This window comes from Melospiza melodia, chromosome 6 (assembly GCF_035770615.1).
Source record: "Melospiza melodia melodia isolate bMelMel2 chromosome 6, bMelMel2.pri, whole genome shotgun sequence".
NCBI classification, from domain to species: Eukaryota; Metazoa; Chordata; class Aves; order Passeriformes; family Passerellidae; genus Melospiza; species Melospiza melodia.
The window spans coordinates 65259506-65276297 of NC_086199.1; the positions used below are offsets into that span (position 1 = coordinate 65259506).

The 16792-nt window shown below is 37.5% G+C and overlaps 1 protein-coding gene across 1 annotated transcript in view; it reads left to right on the forward strand.

The window, feature by feature from the left end:
- PDHX (pyruvate dehydrogenase complex component X) overlaps nucleotides 1–14555 on the forward strand; it is a 33132-nt gene extending 18577 nt beyond the window's left edge. The window contains exons 6-11 of the mRNA XM_063158775.1: nucleotides 3419–3590; nucleotides 5062–5209; nucleotides 7079–7137; nucleotides 9799–9957; nucleotides 12103–12167; nucleotides 13373–14555. Of these exons, the coding sequence (XP_063014845.1) occupies nucleotides 3419–3590; nucleotides 5062–5209; nucleotides 7079–7137; nucleotides 9799–9957; nucleotides 12103–12167; nucleotides 13373–13637 (868 nt within the window). The 3' untranslated portion in view covers nucleotides 13638–14555. The remainder of the gene's footprint in view (nucleotides 1–3418; nucleotides 3591–5061; nucleotides 5210–7078; nucleotides 7138–9798; nucleotides 9958–12102; nucleotides 12168–13372) is intronic.
- The last annotated feature ends 2237 nt before the right edge of the window (nucleotides 14556–16792 follow it).

Genomic DNA, 16792 nt, shown 5'->3' on the forward strand with positions numbered 1-16792 from the left:
AGTTTAAGATGAACAATGTCTGGGGTTTTTTAACCATTCTTTTGAAATGGGGTTAATTTTTCAGATGCCTACAGACTGTTATTATATTCAGTTTGCAATGAAATGTGCAGATTTTTGTAGAGAGCTGCTGTAGATATTCAGGGAAATATTTCCTTTGCTGCACTCACCAGACTACAAGAAAGAAAGATAGCAAGTTACATAAGCAATCAAGATTCTTTCTCCCAACTTTCTGTCTTTAAATTTAGTTCACTGTAAAACTCGCAACAGCAGTTGGAACTTCCACTCTACTGGTGTTCTCTGTCATGACCCTCTCACTTAGTAGGCCAATACTTTATTTTATTAGATCTGGATACTTTTGTTTATATTTCTCTTATGTGTCTGTTCAAGGTTGAATTACTGTTGTTTTTTTCCTGCCTGTTTTGTTGTTGGTTTTGTGTGTGATTTCTTTTTTTTTCAGGAATGCCAGAGGTTTTTTATTTGTTATTTCTAATATCCTCATATATCACTTAATATAATTTTCTTCAAAAATGTCCTAGAAATGTCCTAGAAAATTGGTGTGCCAGTACAAAGTAACTCAGATATTCTGTCTAAGATTATACCATGTTTCTACTCATCAGCTCAGACACTGTTTGGGAGGGCTGTATTAAAATGGATTGTTTCAGCTACCACTGCCCTTTCCCATTCTATTTCATAGTGGTCTAGAGATTTATAAATGTAGCCATGAAGAGGCTGATTATTGAGAACTGTGCTTTTCTGAGGCCCTGTTGCTCCCAGCTGTTAAGTCAGAGTGTCTTGGGATCTCTGAGCTGCTCAGGCATTTTCAGCTTGCAGAGAACGCACAGCACACCCATGGAGTGCTGTTTTTTCTGGAGATGAAATCCATGTGTATGTATGGAGTATGAACTGACCCTGGGATTTCTGCTGTGTGCAATTTGTTACCTGCTATATGGGAGGAATGAGTTCCTTCTACAATGATAGTGCAGTAAATGTGATACCTGGAGGTGTCTGATGTGCTCTGAATCTCTGCTACCCATTTGCCTTCTTGCAGGGAATCTATGAATGAGTAAACAGGCATAAACACGTGGAAAGGGAATATGAAAGATTGGAAAGGGGTTGGGTGCAATTTAGTAACAGTAACTGCCACCACAGGAAGCTTGTGTCAATCCAGGCATCTCTTGTTGCACTGTTGGATCCTCAGTGATTCTTAGGTGTCTGTAACCTAACTTGTATCAAGAAAAGTATTTGAACACAAAATACTCAGTTTGCTTTCACCATTCCTTGGGTTTTGGGTAACATGAAGTAAAAAGACTACATGCTTCTGTAGTAGTGGTAAACTGAAGTCTAACAAAGTTGCCAGAATCTGCATATTTCTAATAATAACAGTTTGGTAAGCATATTTTGGTTTAATAAATGTTTACTAAACTTTCATCTTTTCTGCAAAGTAGGCTGCTCTTTGATGTTGCCTTTCTTCTCTTCCTCTGTTACTGACCCATGTTGATAGAAGTTCATAGAGTTGTTGGAAAGATGTGACCAACCCTTCCTTTTCCAGTTGTAATAAAATATCTACTTACCTGACTTTAACTTAAAGCTCTTTAATTTTATATGCTTAGATGCCTCTTCTAACTCTGCTTATATTCTGCTTATATGCAGTGTTGCAACCATGACAGTCATAACACTGCTGTACCTGTTTTTCTTAACCCCTTAAATAATTTGGAATTGATGGAGGATCTCTATTCATATGTATGTATAACAAATAGATGTGAACTTTGATTTTTATATATGTGCCTTTTGTACAAGTTAGTTTCAGAAAGTATTGAGCAAATCTTTTAATCTAAAAATAAGCTTAATTTTGGCAATACGTTTTCCAATTAACACACTAAAAACCACCAAAACCAGATGGTCTCTCCTATGACTGCCAAGTGCAAGCCCTTAACAAATTTTTGGTAGCTTCTAAATGTTAACCAAAAAGCTTGCATTATGTCATGCAGTTACTTTTTATGGCTCAAATTGTCATGCTATGGAATGATTTTCATTCTATCCAATCTGATATTTTTCCCTGATAAAGTAGTTGTGTCAAATAATAAAAACTTAATTTTAAAACAAATCTTGGTGAGCATATTAATCTGGGAAAACAAGTAACTACTTTTAATTAGGAAAAAATTTGTCTTGAACTCATTTCCTTTTTTTGTTTTCAATATTGTTTGTTGAAGTATGCATTGAAGGTAAAAATAAATTGAAGCAAGTCAGCAATGGTAAGAGGCATTCTGCAGAGGTTTTCAATTTTTAATTCTTGTTTCTGGAGTACTACTTTTTAGGAGGAATGGAGAATGCATAATGTTCTGAGATTTTGTTCTTTCTATAAAGATTTAATAACAAACTCTTGGCTGTCACTCAAGAATAGTCTCTCAAGCAGTACTGAAATTAGAGTAGCTTTGTTTAGTATTTATGGCTTATGTTTCAAAACCTTGAAAGTGTTGTAAGGAGTCTGATTTTTAATTTATTTTCATTTCCTCTGCCAATTTGTGGAAATGAACTTTTGTGTACATGCTGTGTCTTGGTGAAATCATAGAAATTTGTCTAGGGTATATTATGCAGGCATTTGTTAGCAGATGTGGAGAATAAAGAGTGGAGATCTACAATTGACTTGCCTTGCCGTTGGCAGGGGTGGTGGAAATGCAGTTATTGCTGTTCAGCCTCGTAGGTGCTGGTCTTTAGCTTGTTGCTTTATGAGTGCAGTGCACCTGGAGCAGACACAGTGTCATGGCTCGGAGATGGGAGTCTCTCCTCTCTGTCATAGTGTGCCCACAACAGGAAAATTTTGTCTTGGTAGCTGTATCAGTAAAGAATCCTTGCAGAACACTTTGGGTTGTATCTCCAGTGTGGTGTTAGGAAGTATGGGTCTGTACAACATCTGCGCCTCACTCTGCAAATTTGTCAGAAAGGTGCACAGAAATGAGTGATAAATGTATTACTCAGTTTCCTCTTAGCACTAAGTAATTACATTAAATTCAGATTATTACAAATACAAGAAGAAATAGCTTTTACTTTAGACTTTGTAGCCTGAATAAATGTACTGTTTCATTTAGAAGAATTGTCAGTGCATTTCAAAAATCACTTTGCATGCTTACAGTTAGTGATGATGATTGTTATGCTTCTCTAAGACAAATGTTTTCTGTTACTGCATATTCAGGCCCTTTTATTCATAGAAATTAATGAGAATTTACTAAAAAGATACCACAAAGGCAGCACAAAATTAATATCTTCTAATAATAATCACCTTCTTAATGTTTGGTTTGGCAGCAGAAATTTAAATGTACGGAAGTGGCTAATTAAATAGAATAAGTGATGGAATAGTAGTACTCAGGTAATTGTTAAATAGTTTCTTTGTTGTCAGTATTTCACTGTGTTTAATCCCCAGGGATGCTCTCAAACTTCTGCAAGAGAAGCAGAAAGGTAAACCCAGTGAATTGAAACCTGTGGTTTCTCCAGCTCCTGCTGCAGTGCCTTCTCCTTCACAAGCACCAGCCGTGACTTCTTATCCAAGGCCAGCAATTCCACCAATTTCCAAACCAGGACAACCTGCTGCACTGGTAACACTTCTGCTAAGATTTCAGTATTGCTACAGCTGAACAGTGCAAAAGCTGCTTCAGTAGCTCTGAGACTTCTAGATCTAGAGAGAGGAAGGAAACTAAGGCCACCCATATGCCCAGCTCAGGGGTTTGCAGTTTTTAGTATGTCTCAGTGATTCTAAGGCAATGTAATTAAAACTGTGAAATCCTTGAAATGGTGGTCTGCATACTATTTTGTGAAGCTTGCAAATTAAAGTGATGGAAAAATTTATGTTGCAGGCCTTGGAGAAACTAGAATGATGATTTATTTTTACTGTATTTAATTAGTTTGCTTTCCTGCAAGATGTAAGTGTCCATTAATGAGTTGTCAAGAAGTGAGGAAGGAAAAGGCTTCTTGGTGGTTGCCTTGGAGAGTAATTCTGCAAACTCTAGAACCTAAGTAAGTTTCTATGTTAAATTGAAATGTTGGAAATATCAGAAGATATTTTTTCAAAGAATAAATGCCTTTGCTGCAATAGACATCAGTAGAAATTGAAAAGCTTTTGTGAAAAACATTTTGTGGCTCTAGAACTAAATTAGATTTATCTTTTTAGTCTGAAGTTTACAATGTAGCTACAATTCATAATATTCAGAAAATGCTGCCCTTTTTTTGCACTTTACAAAGAGCCAAACAGCTCAAAAGTTCAGACTTAGATCCATTACAGAATAAAATGTTTTTATGATTGCATCAGAACATACATATTGCAATTACTTGTGTGTTGAGTACTATTGAATATGTACTAAGGATTCTATGAATCGTTATATGTTCAAGGGATATGTGCTAAAGATTAAGTATACAGAATAATGTCTTACAGAATCAATTATCTTCTTGCCTTCTGTAGTCACTAATATTTTAAGAGATTTCTTGCAAGTTGACCTGCTTCTAGGAAGAAGTTGGCAATTGAAACATTATTGGATATATCTGGAAGGAGAGAGAAGAATAACAGAAAAGATGCAATAAAGCCTGTCTTAAGGAATTACACAGGGAATTAAAAAAGCAGTAGCTTACTGAGGAGGTGTTCTTTTTATAATTTAAATGGAGAAAAGCATAATCTGAGCAATATGCCAAGTCTGGAAGATGGAACAGTGCCTTTGTACTCTGGCTGAAAATAAATGCCTCAATATTTGGATTATTTTTTTTAAGCAAGGGTAATTCTATACAATATGGAATTGTCCATTCTATACAATGGAATTGTTATGTCAAACCTGTTGTGTTGATCCCAGTTAGTAGGAATAGACTAGAACACTCAATGGTCTTTGTCATATTAATTTCAGTAATTGGAATGTATCACTTTTGGATACATTACCTGGGGGATAACATTGGATACATACCTAGGGGATAGTTGACATGGGCAAGAGTCACTGATGCTAATGCATAAATGCTGGAGTACTTTCAGCAAAGGGGAACTGATTGCTGTCCTGGTATTTAATATGCATCATGTGATTTCTTTAGGGCACGTTCACAGAAATCCCAGCTAGCAACATCCGAAGAGTTATTGCTAAGAGATTAACAGAATCTAAAACCACCATACCTCATGCATATGCTGCTGCTGACTGTGCCATTGATGCTGTTTTGAAATTAAGAAAAGAATTGGCCAAAGGTTAGTAGTCTGATTCACTTTAACATGTGGTAATACTAATTTGGTTATACTATGATTTAATTTTTCCTGTTCACATAAACTTCCCCAGGAGGTGGAGATTTTGTCTGGGTAGACCACTATGCATTCAAATAGGGGTTTTTTCAGTATGTTGGACTCAAGCTGTAGTTCCTGGCAGTTGTTGAATTGGACAGCTTGTCAGGATACAGGGAGACAGAGGTGTTACTTTGCCAACTCACACATCACTCTGAAGTCTTATTTTCCACAATTACCAGGCTGCATAAGCACTAGTGATGCTCTGTTTGGTGATGGAGACATGCACCTCCTAGACTGGTACTAAGTCTGTGACTTGGGTAAAATAATTTTAGGTCTAAGGCACTTCAAATGTTGATCTAAAGCTTCAGGGTTACTGCCATGGTTTGAAAGCTTATCGGTTCAAATAGTAGCTTTCCTAAGCCATGTGAGCTCTCATTCAGAATAATGCAGCAGAATATTTTAATTTACATTTTTATTGCTCTGCTGATTGAGAAACTGAGGCCAACTGTTCTGTACAGTGACTAGCCCATGCTTATTTATCTGTTTGTGTGGTCTAAAATTAAATTTGACAGATATATTCAGGTTTTCTAGATGATGGTACAGGAGCTGCTTTTCTTTCTACTGGAGTTTTGAGTGACTAATTTTTAATGCAACAGTACCCAGGTGATTTTTCTACCTGTTATTTTTCCTGATGGTATCTTATTCACAAATGGATGTCAAAGACATTTTCTGATGTTGATATTTTCTTTAAGCAGCAGCAGTTCATAAGGAATGAACCAAAAAAGGAACTTAGTTAGGAAGACTCACTTGAAATTTTTCACACCTCTCCTGCTGTTGTTGATTCTTAATGAGTATTTCCTTTAAATGCAGAGATGGAAAAGCCATATGTCTTTGCATGAAATTGAATTACAGAGCTTGTCCTGGTAGATTTTTTTTCCTCTGAAGGAAATTGTGGGGTTTTCTACTATTATAAACTTCAGTGATGCAGGGTAAAATATTACCAGACGTGGATCATTTAACTGTATTCCTGCTCTACTACCAGACAGTGACATTTTTGCCAAGGGTTAGGAATGTAGCATGTAAACAGAAACCAGTGTATGTTTGATGATGAAGGTACAGGTCTGTCTGATGTGAAATTCTGTCAGTGCAGCATAGAATTGAAAGTTCCATTATGTTCTGTTGGAATGCTGTCTCTCTTCTTACACATAGATTACTAATCATGGCAAATGTTGCAGGCCAGTTATGTGGTAAGTGAATACTTGGTTCACTCCTCTAAATTTATGATGACTTAAGAATGTTTCACTTGATATAATTATTTATAAATTATTTTCCCTTGCAAAAATATTTTAAAAGATGTGTATGTTATATGCCATAAACCAGATTTGAAAATTAGGCAGTTTGTCTACTTGATCAGTTTTGCTGAGAGTGGTGATGGTGGTGGAAGTGTAATGTAGTTTTTTTGTATTGTGAGAATGATGAGTTTAATATTGTGGAAATGTCATGCATTTCAAGGTAATTTTATGACCTAATCTGCTTTGTATCTCTTATCCCTGCTTCTGATGCCACTCCTGATTTTAGTTACCAGTTTTAGTCTCCTGAAACTCTCCTGAGTGTCTTTGCATGAGATTTTTCTTGATGGATATGCCTTTTGTCCCAAGGGGGGAAAAGTTTTCCCTCTTTTATTATTGGATTTTGAAGATAAGTGACTTTCTGTTAATGCTTCTAAGAAATAAATCTGCTGAATCACTAGAATCTTGTCATCACACAAATGCTGATAAAGCAAATCTTACAAACAATAATTATCTTTTAAAAAAATTTTTCTATTTCCCTTTGCAGATGACGTTAAAGTATCTGTAAATGATTTTATTATCAAGGCAACAGCAGTTACTCTGAAGGTAAGCAAATAATTGACTTTAAAAATATATTTTAGTAGTAAACTCCCAAGGAGACAAGCAAAGCATTTTGTGAGTATATGGAGATATGAGTGGGGTCACAGTAAAGCTGGTAATTCTGTATTACTTATTGCCAGGTTTTTTTAGGTTTCCAGGTTTCACTGGATACGCTGTGAACTATAAAAATGAGAACTTCTTAGTGGAGATCCACTTAGTGCAGTTAACATCTGCAAATCATAGTAGTTGTTTAGTCAGCAGACTACAGCCATTGCCAAGATCATTAATTTAATCTTAGGTACATCTTATTTCTTTTAGTTATAAGCAAGTCTTTATCTAAGTCTTACATAAACCTTGTTATTACCTCAGGTGTATTCTGATGGCACATTGAATGATACCTGCTTGGAAGTAAAAATTCTTCTGGCAACCACTCTGCTCATTGCTAGGAATTCTCATGGCCTGGATTACCTCACAATAATATAAAAACATTGGAAAGGATGTGAGAGCTGGTTTTCTCATTTGTGAGGATAATTCAAACTGTTTAAAGGTTGAGAGGAATTTATGTTTAAGTTGGAGGAGTGTTCCTATGCCTATGGATGTATGGAATTGAGAGAACACTGGACTGGAAAAGACTTAACAGATTTCTAGCTGAACATGTACTAAATATTAATGTATAATTTGAAGAGGTATAGCTCAATGTATAATTTGGACAGGAAATAGAGAGGGTTCTAAACAGTTTCATAAGCAAGTGCCTGAGAGAAATTTCAGGCCTTATTTAGACTGGGAAAAAACCTCTGCAAGTTAATACCAAAACCAAAAGGAGGGGCTAAATATGTGTGCTGTGCTTTTGTTAGATTTGTACATAACAAGAAGCTTTTTTAGTGGTATAATGAAACCTTTTGTGAGGAAATAGTGATACCCAAAGTTTACCATAAACTGCTGGGAGTGTTGGATAACTTATCTCTGCACCAGAGAGCAGGTAAAAGGAACAGGAGACAGAGAGCAAGAGGTTTTGTGTTTTGTCTTCTGAGGGGGCTGTTAGCTTTTGAGCTGATAATAATATTGTGTTGATATGGAAGTAATCAATAAAATTCTTCTATCCTCTTGCTTTGTTAGAAATCTATGCTAGCATTTGTTTGACTATTAAAATAATACATTAAACAAGACCCAACAGATTTAACTCAGTATATCAGGAAACAAGTTCATGATCAAGCTCACATCTCATCTACTTTCTGTCAGTATTTTAGGGAAAGATGTGGGCAACTACTTTAAAATGAAAACCCACTTCCACCTGTACCTCTGCTCCCTGAAGCTGGGTGGTGTGAATACATCTTCAAGTTTAAATTCAAGAAAGTTTCATTGACTCTTTTCTGAGTGATCTTCAGGGAATATTTTGTTACTACTTTATTTCTGAACAATGAAAAATGTGTTGTTCTAGCTCTAACGAGCTGACTGCAGCTGGTTTGACAGTTTGACACACCTCAAGGTACTGCTCGTATTGGTTCTTGAACATGCTAAATTTCTCCTTCACTTAGGATATCACAACTTCAGTTATGGCTTCTGTGTTTCAGCTTGGTCTAGATATTTGACAGGCAAGATTGTATGAATGTGCCAGTGGGCTCACCAGGTGACTGCCCAGTAGAACCATTCTTCTTTCTGGTACAAGGAGGGAGAAGGGTGCAGAAAGGAAGTAAAACTTCCAGGCTGATATCCTCAAGTGGCTGGGCTTTGTAGCAACACCTCCTATAGCAGCTGTCCTTTCATTTATGAAGTGACAAATTCTGTCCCTACAGTCTCTTTTGAATACCTTTTTATATAAAGAGTTTGAGTTGCACAGCACCTGCTTGAGAGCATCTTAAAACTATCTAAACCTTAGGACTTCTAGAAGTTTATGTAGCTTGCAAAGAAGAATACTACATACTTTTTTCTTCTTTTCTCTCTGTCCTTCTGTTTTTTTTTTTTCCCCCACTGTACATGCTGGTGTTGAAGAATAGAAACACAGAGTACTGTCATACCACTTCTTCCTAGGAGTGCAGTTACTTTAGATAGACAGTCACTTTTGATATTGTGTCCCTCCTGTAATTTTTCTGGAATATCTTCTTCATTTCATTAAACTCAAAAAACTAAATGAAATTATCAGTGAAAATCTGAATTTTAACTTAGTCCACCCACAAAAATAATCTGATGCATTTTAGGAGAACATCTGAATAACAGTGAGTGTACCTGCAACATAAATTATTTGTTGGGAATCATGCTTGAGAAATCAGTGAAAAACATGTGGGTATAGTAGGATGTCCATTTCCATGCTTTAAGATCCAGCATCCTGTGATTTATTTTGTGGGAGAAGTTGCATTGCTTTGAGGGTTTACATGCTGGCCATCATAAGGTGGTATCAGTGAGGAAATTTACATTGCATTTGAAGTAATGTGGGGTTTTTTTCCTAGCAATACCAAACAAACTTCTGTCTGTCCTGCCATTTTTAGTTTCTGGTGCATAAATTTCCTTCTTTTTGATGAAGTAAAAATTAATAAAATCAGCAAGCTAATTCGCTTGGCGGATGCCTGTAGGTAGCTATGTGTCTTAAAGCAATTTCCTTTTTCTTAATAACTGATTGCACTGTTATTGTTCTAACAGCTGTCTTTTTTTTATTGTCTGTCTGTGTTTTAGCAAATGCCAGATGTGAATGTAACGTGGGATGGGGAAGCCTGCAGGCGGCTGCAGTCCATTGACATCTCCATTGCCGTGGCAACGGACCGAGGGCTCATTACGCCAATCATAAAAGATGTTGCTGCCAAGGGAATAAAGGAAATTGCTGCCTCTGCAAAGGTGGGTCTGAAATGTGCAGCAGGCTGAGGAATGGAGCAGCTGTATGGTTTTCTGTAGCAGAAAATGTAGCGTGACCCAGATACACATCAGTAATAACAAAGGCAGTGGAACTAAAGCGGTTTCAGCGTTACTTACACTTCAAAATTCTTATTAATTTTGCAACTGCATTTTTCATCAACAATAATATTGTGTTATTTATTTGAATGGTGGCTAGACTGCTTGAAAAATAAACCTGTACAGACTTTTGCAATTTAATATAATTGAAATTCTTTAATCCTCAAGAGAATGCTACTTAATGCTAGTTTCATTAGTATTTCCAGTCTTGGGGTTTGAGATTTTGGTTTTTTGTGTTTTTTCCCTTTCCCAGAAAATTTCTTGTGTCTGCGTTTTCTACTCTTTACAGTTATATTATGGAACATATTTCTATCTGCATTTTTTTTCCAATATGCAGTTCAGTTAAGGATGTAACATTAAACTCCTCAGACTAATGAGCAGTATTTTGCATAGACCAGGTGCCAGTCAGAGTGATATGTGGCAGTTGTTGCCAGATAAAGGAGTGGTTTTTGGCAGGCAAAAGTAGAATGAATGATGAAATGTCCCAAGACAGGCCATTTTTTGTCATTTAACGAGTGCTAATCAAAGACCTACAGCATCTGAGGAATGCAGTCCTAGGACATAAAAGTGTCCCCAAACTAGACAGTACTGCACTTCATAAATTTTTGCCTTTTGTGTGAAACTATAGAAGCCATAATAGTCTGTGTTGATGGAGGGGAACAGCCAAAAAGTTGTGGCAGAAAAAGATGGGTTATACCACAAAGCATTCATCAATGGGTGTCTTTAAGATTTTTTTTCCAGTCCATATTGCTTACTTTATGCTGAATGTGTTGTGAAAGCAATTCCTTACACTAGTATCCAGTTGAGGAGGAAGGTCAGCTGAGGTTGTTGTGGGGTTAGTGATAGAATGACAGGAAGAGAAGCATTGTTCAGTGTTGTGCTTTCATTATAATCCCCAATACCTGTAATAGTGTGCAGTATTGCAAACCTCTCTTACCACAGATCAATGTCCTGCAGTTCCCATGATGGAAATGCAGCTTGTGTTACTTTCAATGGGGCCATGATAGTGAGCGTTCCCCTTGCCTTTCAAGTGGAATGCGTGTGACATAGGTGTCCACACTGACATCATTTTACTTTTCAGCTTCCTCACTGAATTACTGAAATAAACACGTACCTGATGTGCACACACCGGAACTGCAGCTGCTTCTCTGTCAGTCTCCCTTGTAGTTTGGCAGGCACTGTCTTTGTCTAATTGCTTATCTGTCCCCTTCTGCTGCATGTTAATGTTGACTTCTTTCCAGGTCATGTGCATCCTGGCACTGGATTGTCATCATTCAAATAATGCAATTGCACAAACGCATCACGCTTCTATTGATCCTGTTGTGTGAATACTGTTCCCATGGCTATTGTCTTCACCTATTATTCAGAGATGAGAAAAAGCCTAAACTAAAGCTTAGTGTATCTTTGTAACTTTTACATGCTTATTATGAATTTTAGAATTTTGTACAGCTCTGTGATCGTATCTTGGAACATAGTAGGAACTTGGGCTGTATTTGAAGCTTTCTTCTGTTGAATTTTAAAGTAAAGTCTCACAAATGAAATGGAGATCACAGAAGGAGTGACCTTAAAGGCACCCTTCTAAAGGTGGTTGAATGTTTAGCTGGGAGAAATATATTCATTTAGTCTGGTAGAAAGTTCTGAAATGGTACACGTCAGTTTCTTTAAACAAATATGTTAGGAATACTATTAATTTATCTCATCAGTATTTTGCTAGATAATCTAAAACCACCAGAGAGAATGGTGATATCATTGTAAAAACTGGAACAATATTTGGAAGGTGAGAGAACAGCTTTTATTGAACAGCCAATATTGGTGGGAAAATGAACTTTTGTGTCCTAGTCTCTTTGCCAAATCATTGCAGATAGAACAACAGTGTTGCTGAGGTGCTTCTCTAAATCCAAAAGCAAGTGACTTTGCTTACCTAATGTCTCTGTGGTACTTAAAAATGTCTTACTGAAATAAAAAGAATTAGTCTATTACAACACACTAATGTTTTTCTTTTCTCTGCCTGTTTTCTTTCATTTTCTGTAGGCTCTAGCAAAGAAGGCCAGAGATGGAAAGTTGTTACCAGAAGAGTACCAGGGAGGATCCTTTAGGTAAAACTCTAGCAGCATTTAATACATGCACCATAGGTTCAGAACTGTTTTATCCTCAGCTATTCCACTGTCTTTTAATGCATTGCTTTTAAAATCTTGCTCTGTTTAGATTGAAACCCCTTGTGATGGTTCTGAGGGTCAAACCTAGACTGAGTGTCTTGTATCAGGGGGAAACAATTACCCTGCTACAGGTTCATTTCATCTGTACTTGGCACTGGTGAGGCCACACCTTGAGACCTGTGTTCAGTTTTGGTTCCATCCCCACAAGAAAGACATTGAGGTCCTGGAGTGTGTCCAGAGTAGGGCAGTGGAGCTGGTGAAGGGTCTGGAGCACAAATCTTGTGAGGAAGAGCTGAAGGAACTGGGATTGTTAAATCAGGAGGGACCATACCACTCTTCACTCTTTCTGCCTAAAAGGAGTGTAGTTGTAGTGTGGTGTGGGTTGGCCTCTTCTCCCAGGTAGTAACAGGAAGAGAGGAAATGGCCTCAAGTTGCACCAAGGGAAGTTTAGATTGGATGTTAGGAAAAAATTCTTCATGAAATGGATTGTCAAGCATTGTAACAGGTTGTCCAGGGAAGTGGTTGAATCATCATCCCTGGAAGTGTTCAAAAAGCAGGTGGATGTGACACTTCAGGACTTGGTGTGTGGTGAACATGGCAGTGGTAACCGTAACCAGAAAGGAGGAGATGGTGGGCCAGCTTTCTCCATAGACAACTTGTCACAGAAGAATTCAAGCCTTTCCTAATGTACCACTTGACAGGTGGTGACCCAGGCAGAAATGTTTTCATGTGATACTTGTGATACCTAGATGCCCAAATTTTATTGCTTAGTGGATACCAGCAGCCATTGTAACCTGCAGTTGTGATGCTCAGTCTAAAAGACATTTGGCTTGGAACAGAGACAGGCAAAATATATTTAAAGACATTGCTTTGCTGGCTTACTTTCTGGCTTCATTGTGTGCAGTGCAAGAATCCATTGCTGTAAAGAAATGAGACTTTTTAGAAGGTGCATAATTTTTAATTGCAAAAATTCCAAACCCTTGAGAGTCTGCGTGTGCTCAACTGAAAACAGTTCAGATCTATTTTTAACTTAATGGGTTTTGCCTTGGAGGAAATTTAAATTATAGCAGTTCTTGTATATAGATTATTTCAGGAGGTGATGTGTAATTTCTGATGTTACTGAAACTCCTTTCTGTTTTATTCAGTATCTCCAATCTGGGCATGTTTGGCATCAGTGATTTCACAGCAGTCATAAACCCTCCTCAGGCCTGCATCCTCGCTGTGGGCCGAGCCAGACCAGCGCTCAAGATTGTGGAGGATGAAGAAGGGAATGAGAAACTTGAGCAGCATCAGCTCATGACAGTGACTCTCTCGAGTGATGGTCGGGTGGTGGATGATGAACTGGCTTCAAAGTTTCTGGAGACCTTGAAAGCCAATATAGAGAATCCAATGCGACTGGCCTTAAATTAAACTCGGTGAAGATTGCTTCCTGTTTTGGCAACATAGATAACTATTATATACTTAGGGTTGTTTTTCTGTACAGAGGAGTAAATAGCTGAAGACGGACAGTTAAAAATATTTAATTTATTAATTAATGTGAAACACTCATGATTTTAGTCTTCTATAATAACCAGGTTTCATACTGTAGAGCTAAAAGACTTTGAAGTTAACATACCACATTTCTTTAAACACATAGTACCAATGGCACATGTTGCATAGGAGAGTCAATCTCATCTGTAAAAAAAAACTCAATAAAACTTCATGAAATATAAAAGGGAATAATAGAATAATTTGGGTTGCAAGAAACTTTTAAAAGTTGTCTAGTCCAGCTTCTCCTACAATGACCAGAGATGCCTTCTGAGCCCCACCCACCCTGACCTTGAATGTTTCCAGAGATAAGGGATCTTCTGCCTCTCTGGGCAACCTGTACTGTCTTTTACCACCCTTGCTGTAAAAATCTTCCTTATATCTAGTTTGAATCTACCTGCTTTCAGTTTAAAACTATCACCCCTTCTCCTATTGCAACAGGCCCTGCTAAAAATTTGTTCCAGTCTTTCTTAAAAGCCTCCTTTAAGAATTGAAAAAAACAGAACTTAATTGTGCAGTATTCTCAGAGAGGTCCCAGTATGAAAGGTCAAATTTTGCACACTGAATAGTTGCTGATTAATGCTGTTCTTTGCATGGATGGAATGTAGATGTAAGTAGAAAGTGTTTCATCATCAGTGTATATTGAAATGTAACTTGGAGGCTCAAGTGCAGCGGCCTGATCTTTAACAGAATTAGATTGGTATCTTTCTTACATATAAATATGGAACCACATATTGCATGTAAATGTTATGAAATAACTGTGTTTACAGGACCTCATGAGAATATAAATTGTCAATAGAATTATGGGAGTTTGTCTTATTTTGGTTTGTGCAATTGCTTTTTCCTAATGATTTGTAGGAATTAATTATGGCAGCAACTCAACAAGTAAACAGCTACTTGCAAGACAGCCTTTACTTTAAACTGACATGAGAGTTTTTGATAAATGAGTTTGCTTCTTTAGCTTCTTCTTCTGTCATAAATTTCACAAACTATTAGTTTGACTGGAGAGATTTTTGATTACTAGATATAGTTTACTGTACAGGAATGGACATAGCCATTCTTTATTTCCAAGAGTTTTTTACTGATAAACCATATTAAAATTGGTTCCTGAGGATTATTTTGCAATTTGAAACTATTGACTTCCAAATTTTCCAAAGCTGTTTATTAACCTCGTATTACTGTGGGGGGGCGGGGGAAAGGATCAATTTCTATATTGTCTTTAATGTACAAGAAGATCTCATTATTTGCTGAATCAGCTCTGCTCAGATTTTTCAGGCCGATCATAAATCTGATTTCCTGCTTTTCGCTCGTGCACGCGTTGCTGCAGGGGTGCTGTGTTTCCCCTGCACCCCAGGTGGTGCTCCTGCAGGTGAGGGCTGCATGGCTGCTCCGTGTCGCTGCAGTTCTGCATGTTCTGCGATCCCTTCTTGCGAGCCAGGGCTTTTCCTGCGCCCTCGGAGCCGCTGGAAGGCGCTGTTGCATGCAAGGATGGCATGGGATGGGATTTGTGTCCCGTCTCACCCGCATGGCTGCTCTCACCCGCTGTGCCGTCCCAGCAGGCAGGGCAGCTTCTGCAGGCTAAATCAACCTTTGGAGCTTCGGAACCGGGCAAGGCTCACACAAGGTTGAATTGCAGTTTCTTTGCAACTGCCTGCTTTTCATTGTTATTTGAAGCAGATATAATGTGTCAGTCATCAGCCTGTGAAGGAAATGTGTGGAGTTCAGATGGGTGGTAGCAGTCAGATCTCCTTAATTCAGAGGAAATGTATCCTTTGGCAACATCTAGCCCTTCAGAAGCGAGGCAATAAATATGTGCCTATATGGATTAAATATTCAGTACCTTCTTGATGATTTGGGATAGGAACAATGGGTAAATTGCCAGAAAGTGAATAATTGGTAATGGGTATGCTTGCTTTTGAAGCAAATTTTCCTCAAAGTAAAATTTTTCAGATGAGAAATGTAGCTTTCTGTATTTTATTCTTTCAAATGTCTTCTGACAGCCTATTCTTTACATACCAAAGCAAGAAATACAATGAAGATATCTATTTTCGTGAGTAATGTTTTAAAAAAATATAAAAATGGAGTATATTAATATGTGCTGGAAATGTGTGCCTTTAGGATACATACTATCTTTGTATCATTTTCCATTGCAGGAGGCATGATTGAGGAAAAAAAAGCTATTTTATACTTTGTGATTGTTGGCAAATATTGAATTGTGTGTCACACTTTAATCCCTAATTGCAATATCACAATATTTGACTTTTGGGCATTTTTTTTTTCCTGCAATCTACTCAAAATAAAATCTCTCTAATTCCTGCTTGATGCTGTATCCTGCACCTCGGGATACAGTTGGCTCTACTGGCTGCCAGGGCCCACTGCTGACTCATATGCAGTGATGTTCTATTCTGTTTATCCCAAAAATGTTGAAGGCATAGAGAGCAGATTCCTCTAAGCCAGTATAGCAGTTGCATCCATAATAGATTAAACAGGGAAAAAAACTGATAAGCTGAAAGTATCTTTCAGCATGTTCTTTAGTTAAGCATAACGTTTGAACTTTAAACTTAGGATTTCTTTCTGTGTAGTCATGCTTGAGTGAATCAGGAGGATGTTCATGGTAGCAGATGTGTAGAAACATGTCCAAGAAACACAGAAACTTAGGATCTGAGTGAAATCACGTGTTGATTGAACTGGGGTGACAATCACTCACTGGAAGCTACAGGCTGCTCTGCATGTTTACTTTACAAAATCTGCATCTTTCATCTTTATCAGTGAAAAACCATCACTGTTTGCCTGAACTCTGTTTGTGCTCCTTCACTTTTACGTCAATTTTGTTTCAACTTGTAGGTGTTGTGGTACATAATTATTCAGCTACAATAACCATACTGTTCTTCCCTTTCTCCATAATAATGGCCCTACCTGGCAAGTTAAACATTTGTGTCATTATGAGACAATAAGTAGCTGGAAAATGACAGACATTTCTGTTTGTTCTGTACCTGTATTAAGGAAAGTGATTCATGTGACGTTAATGAATGCCACTA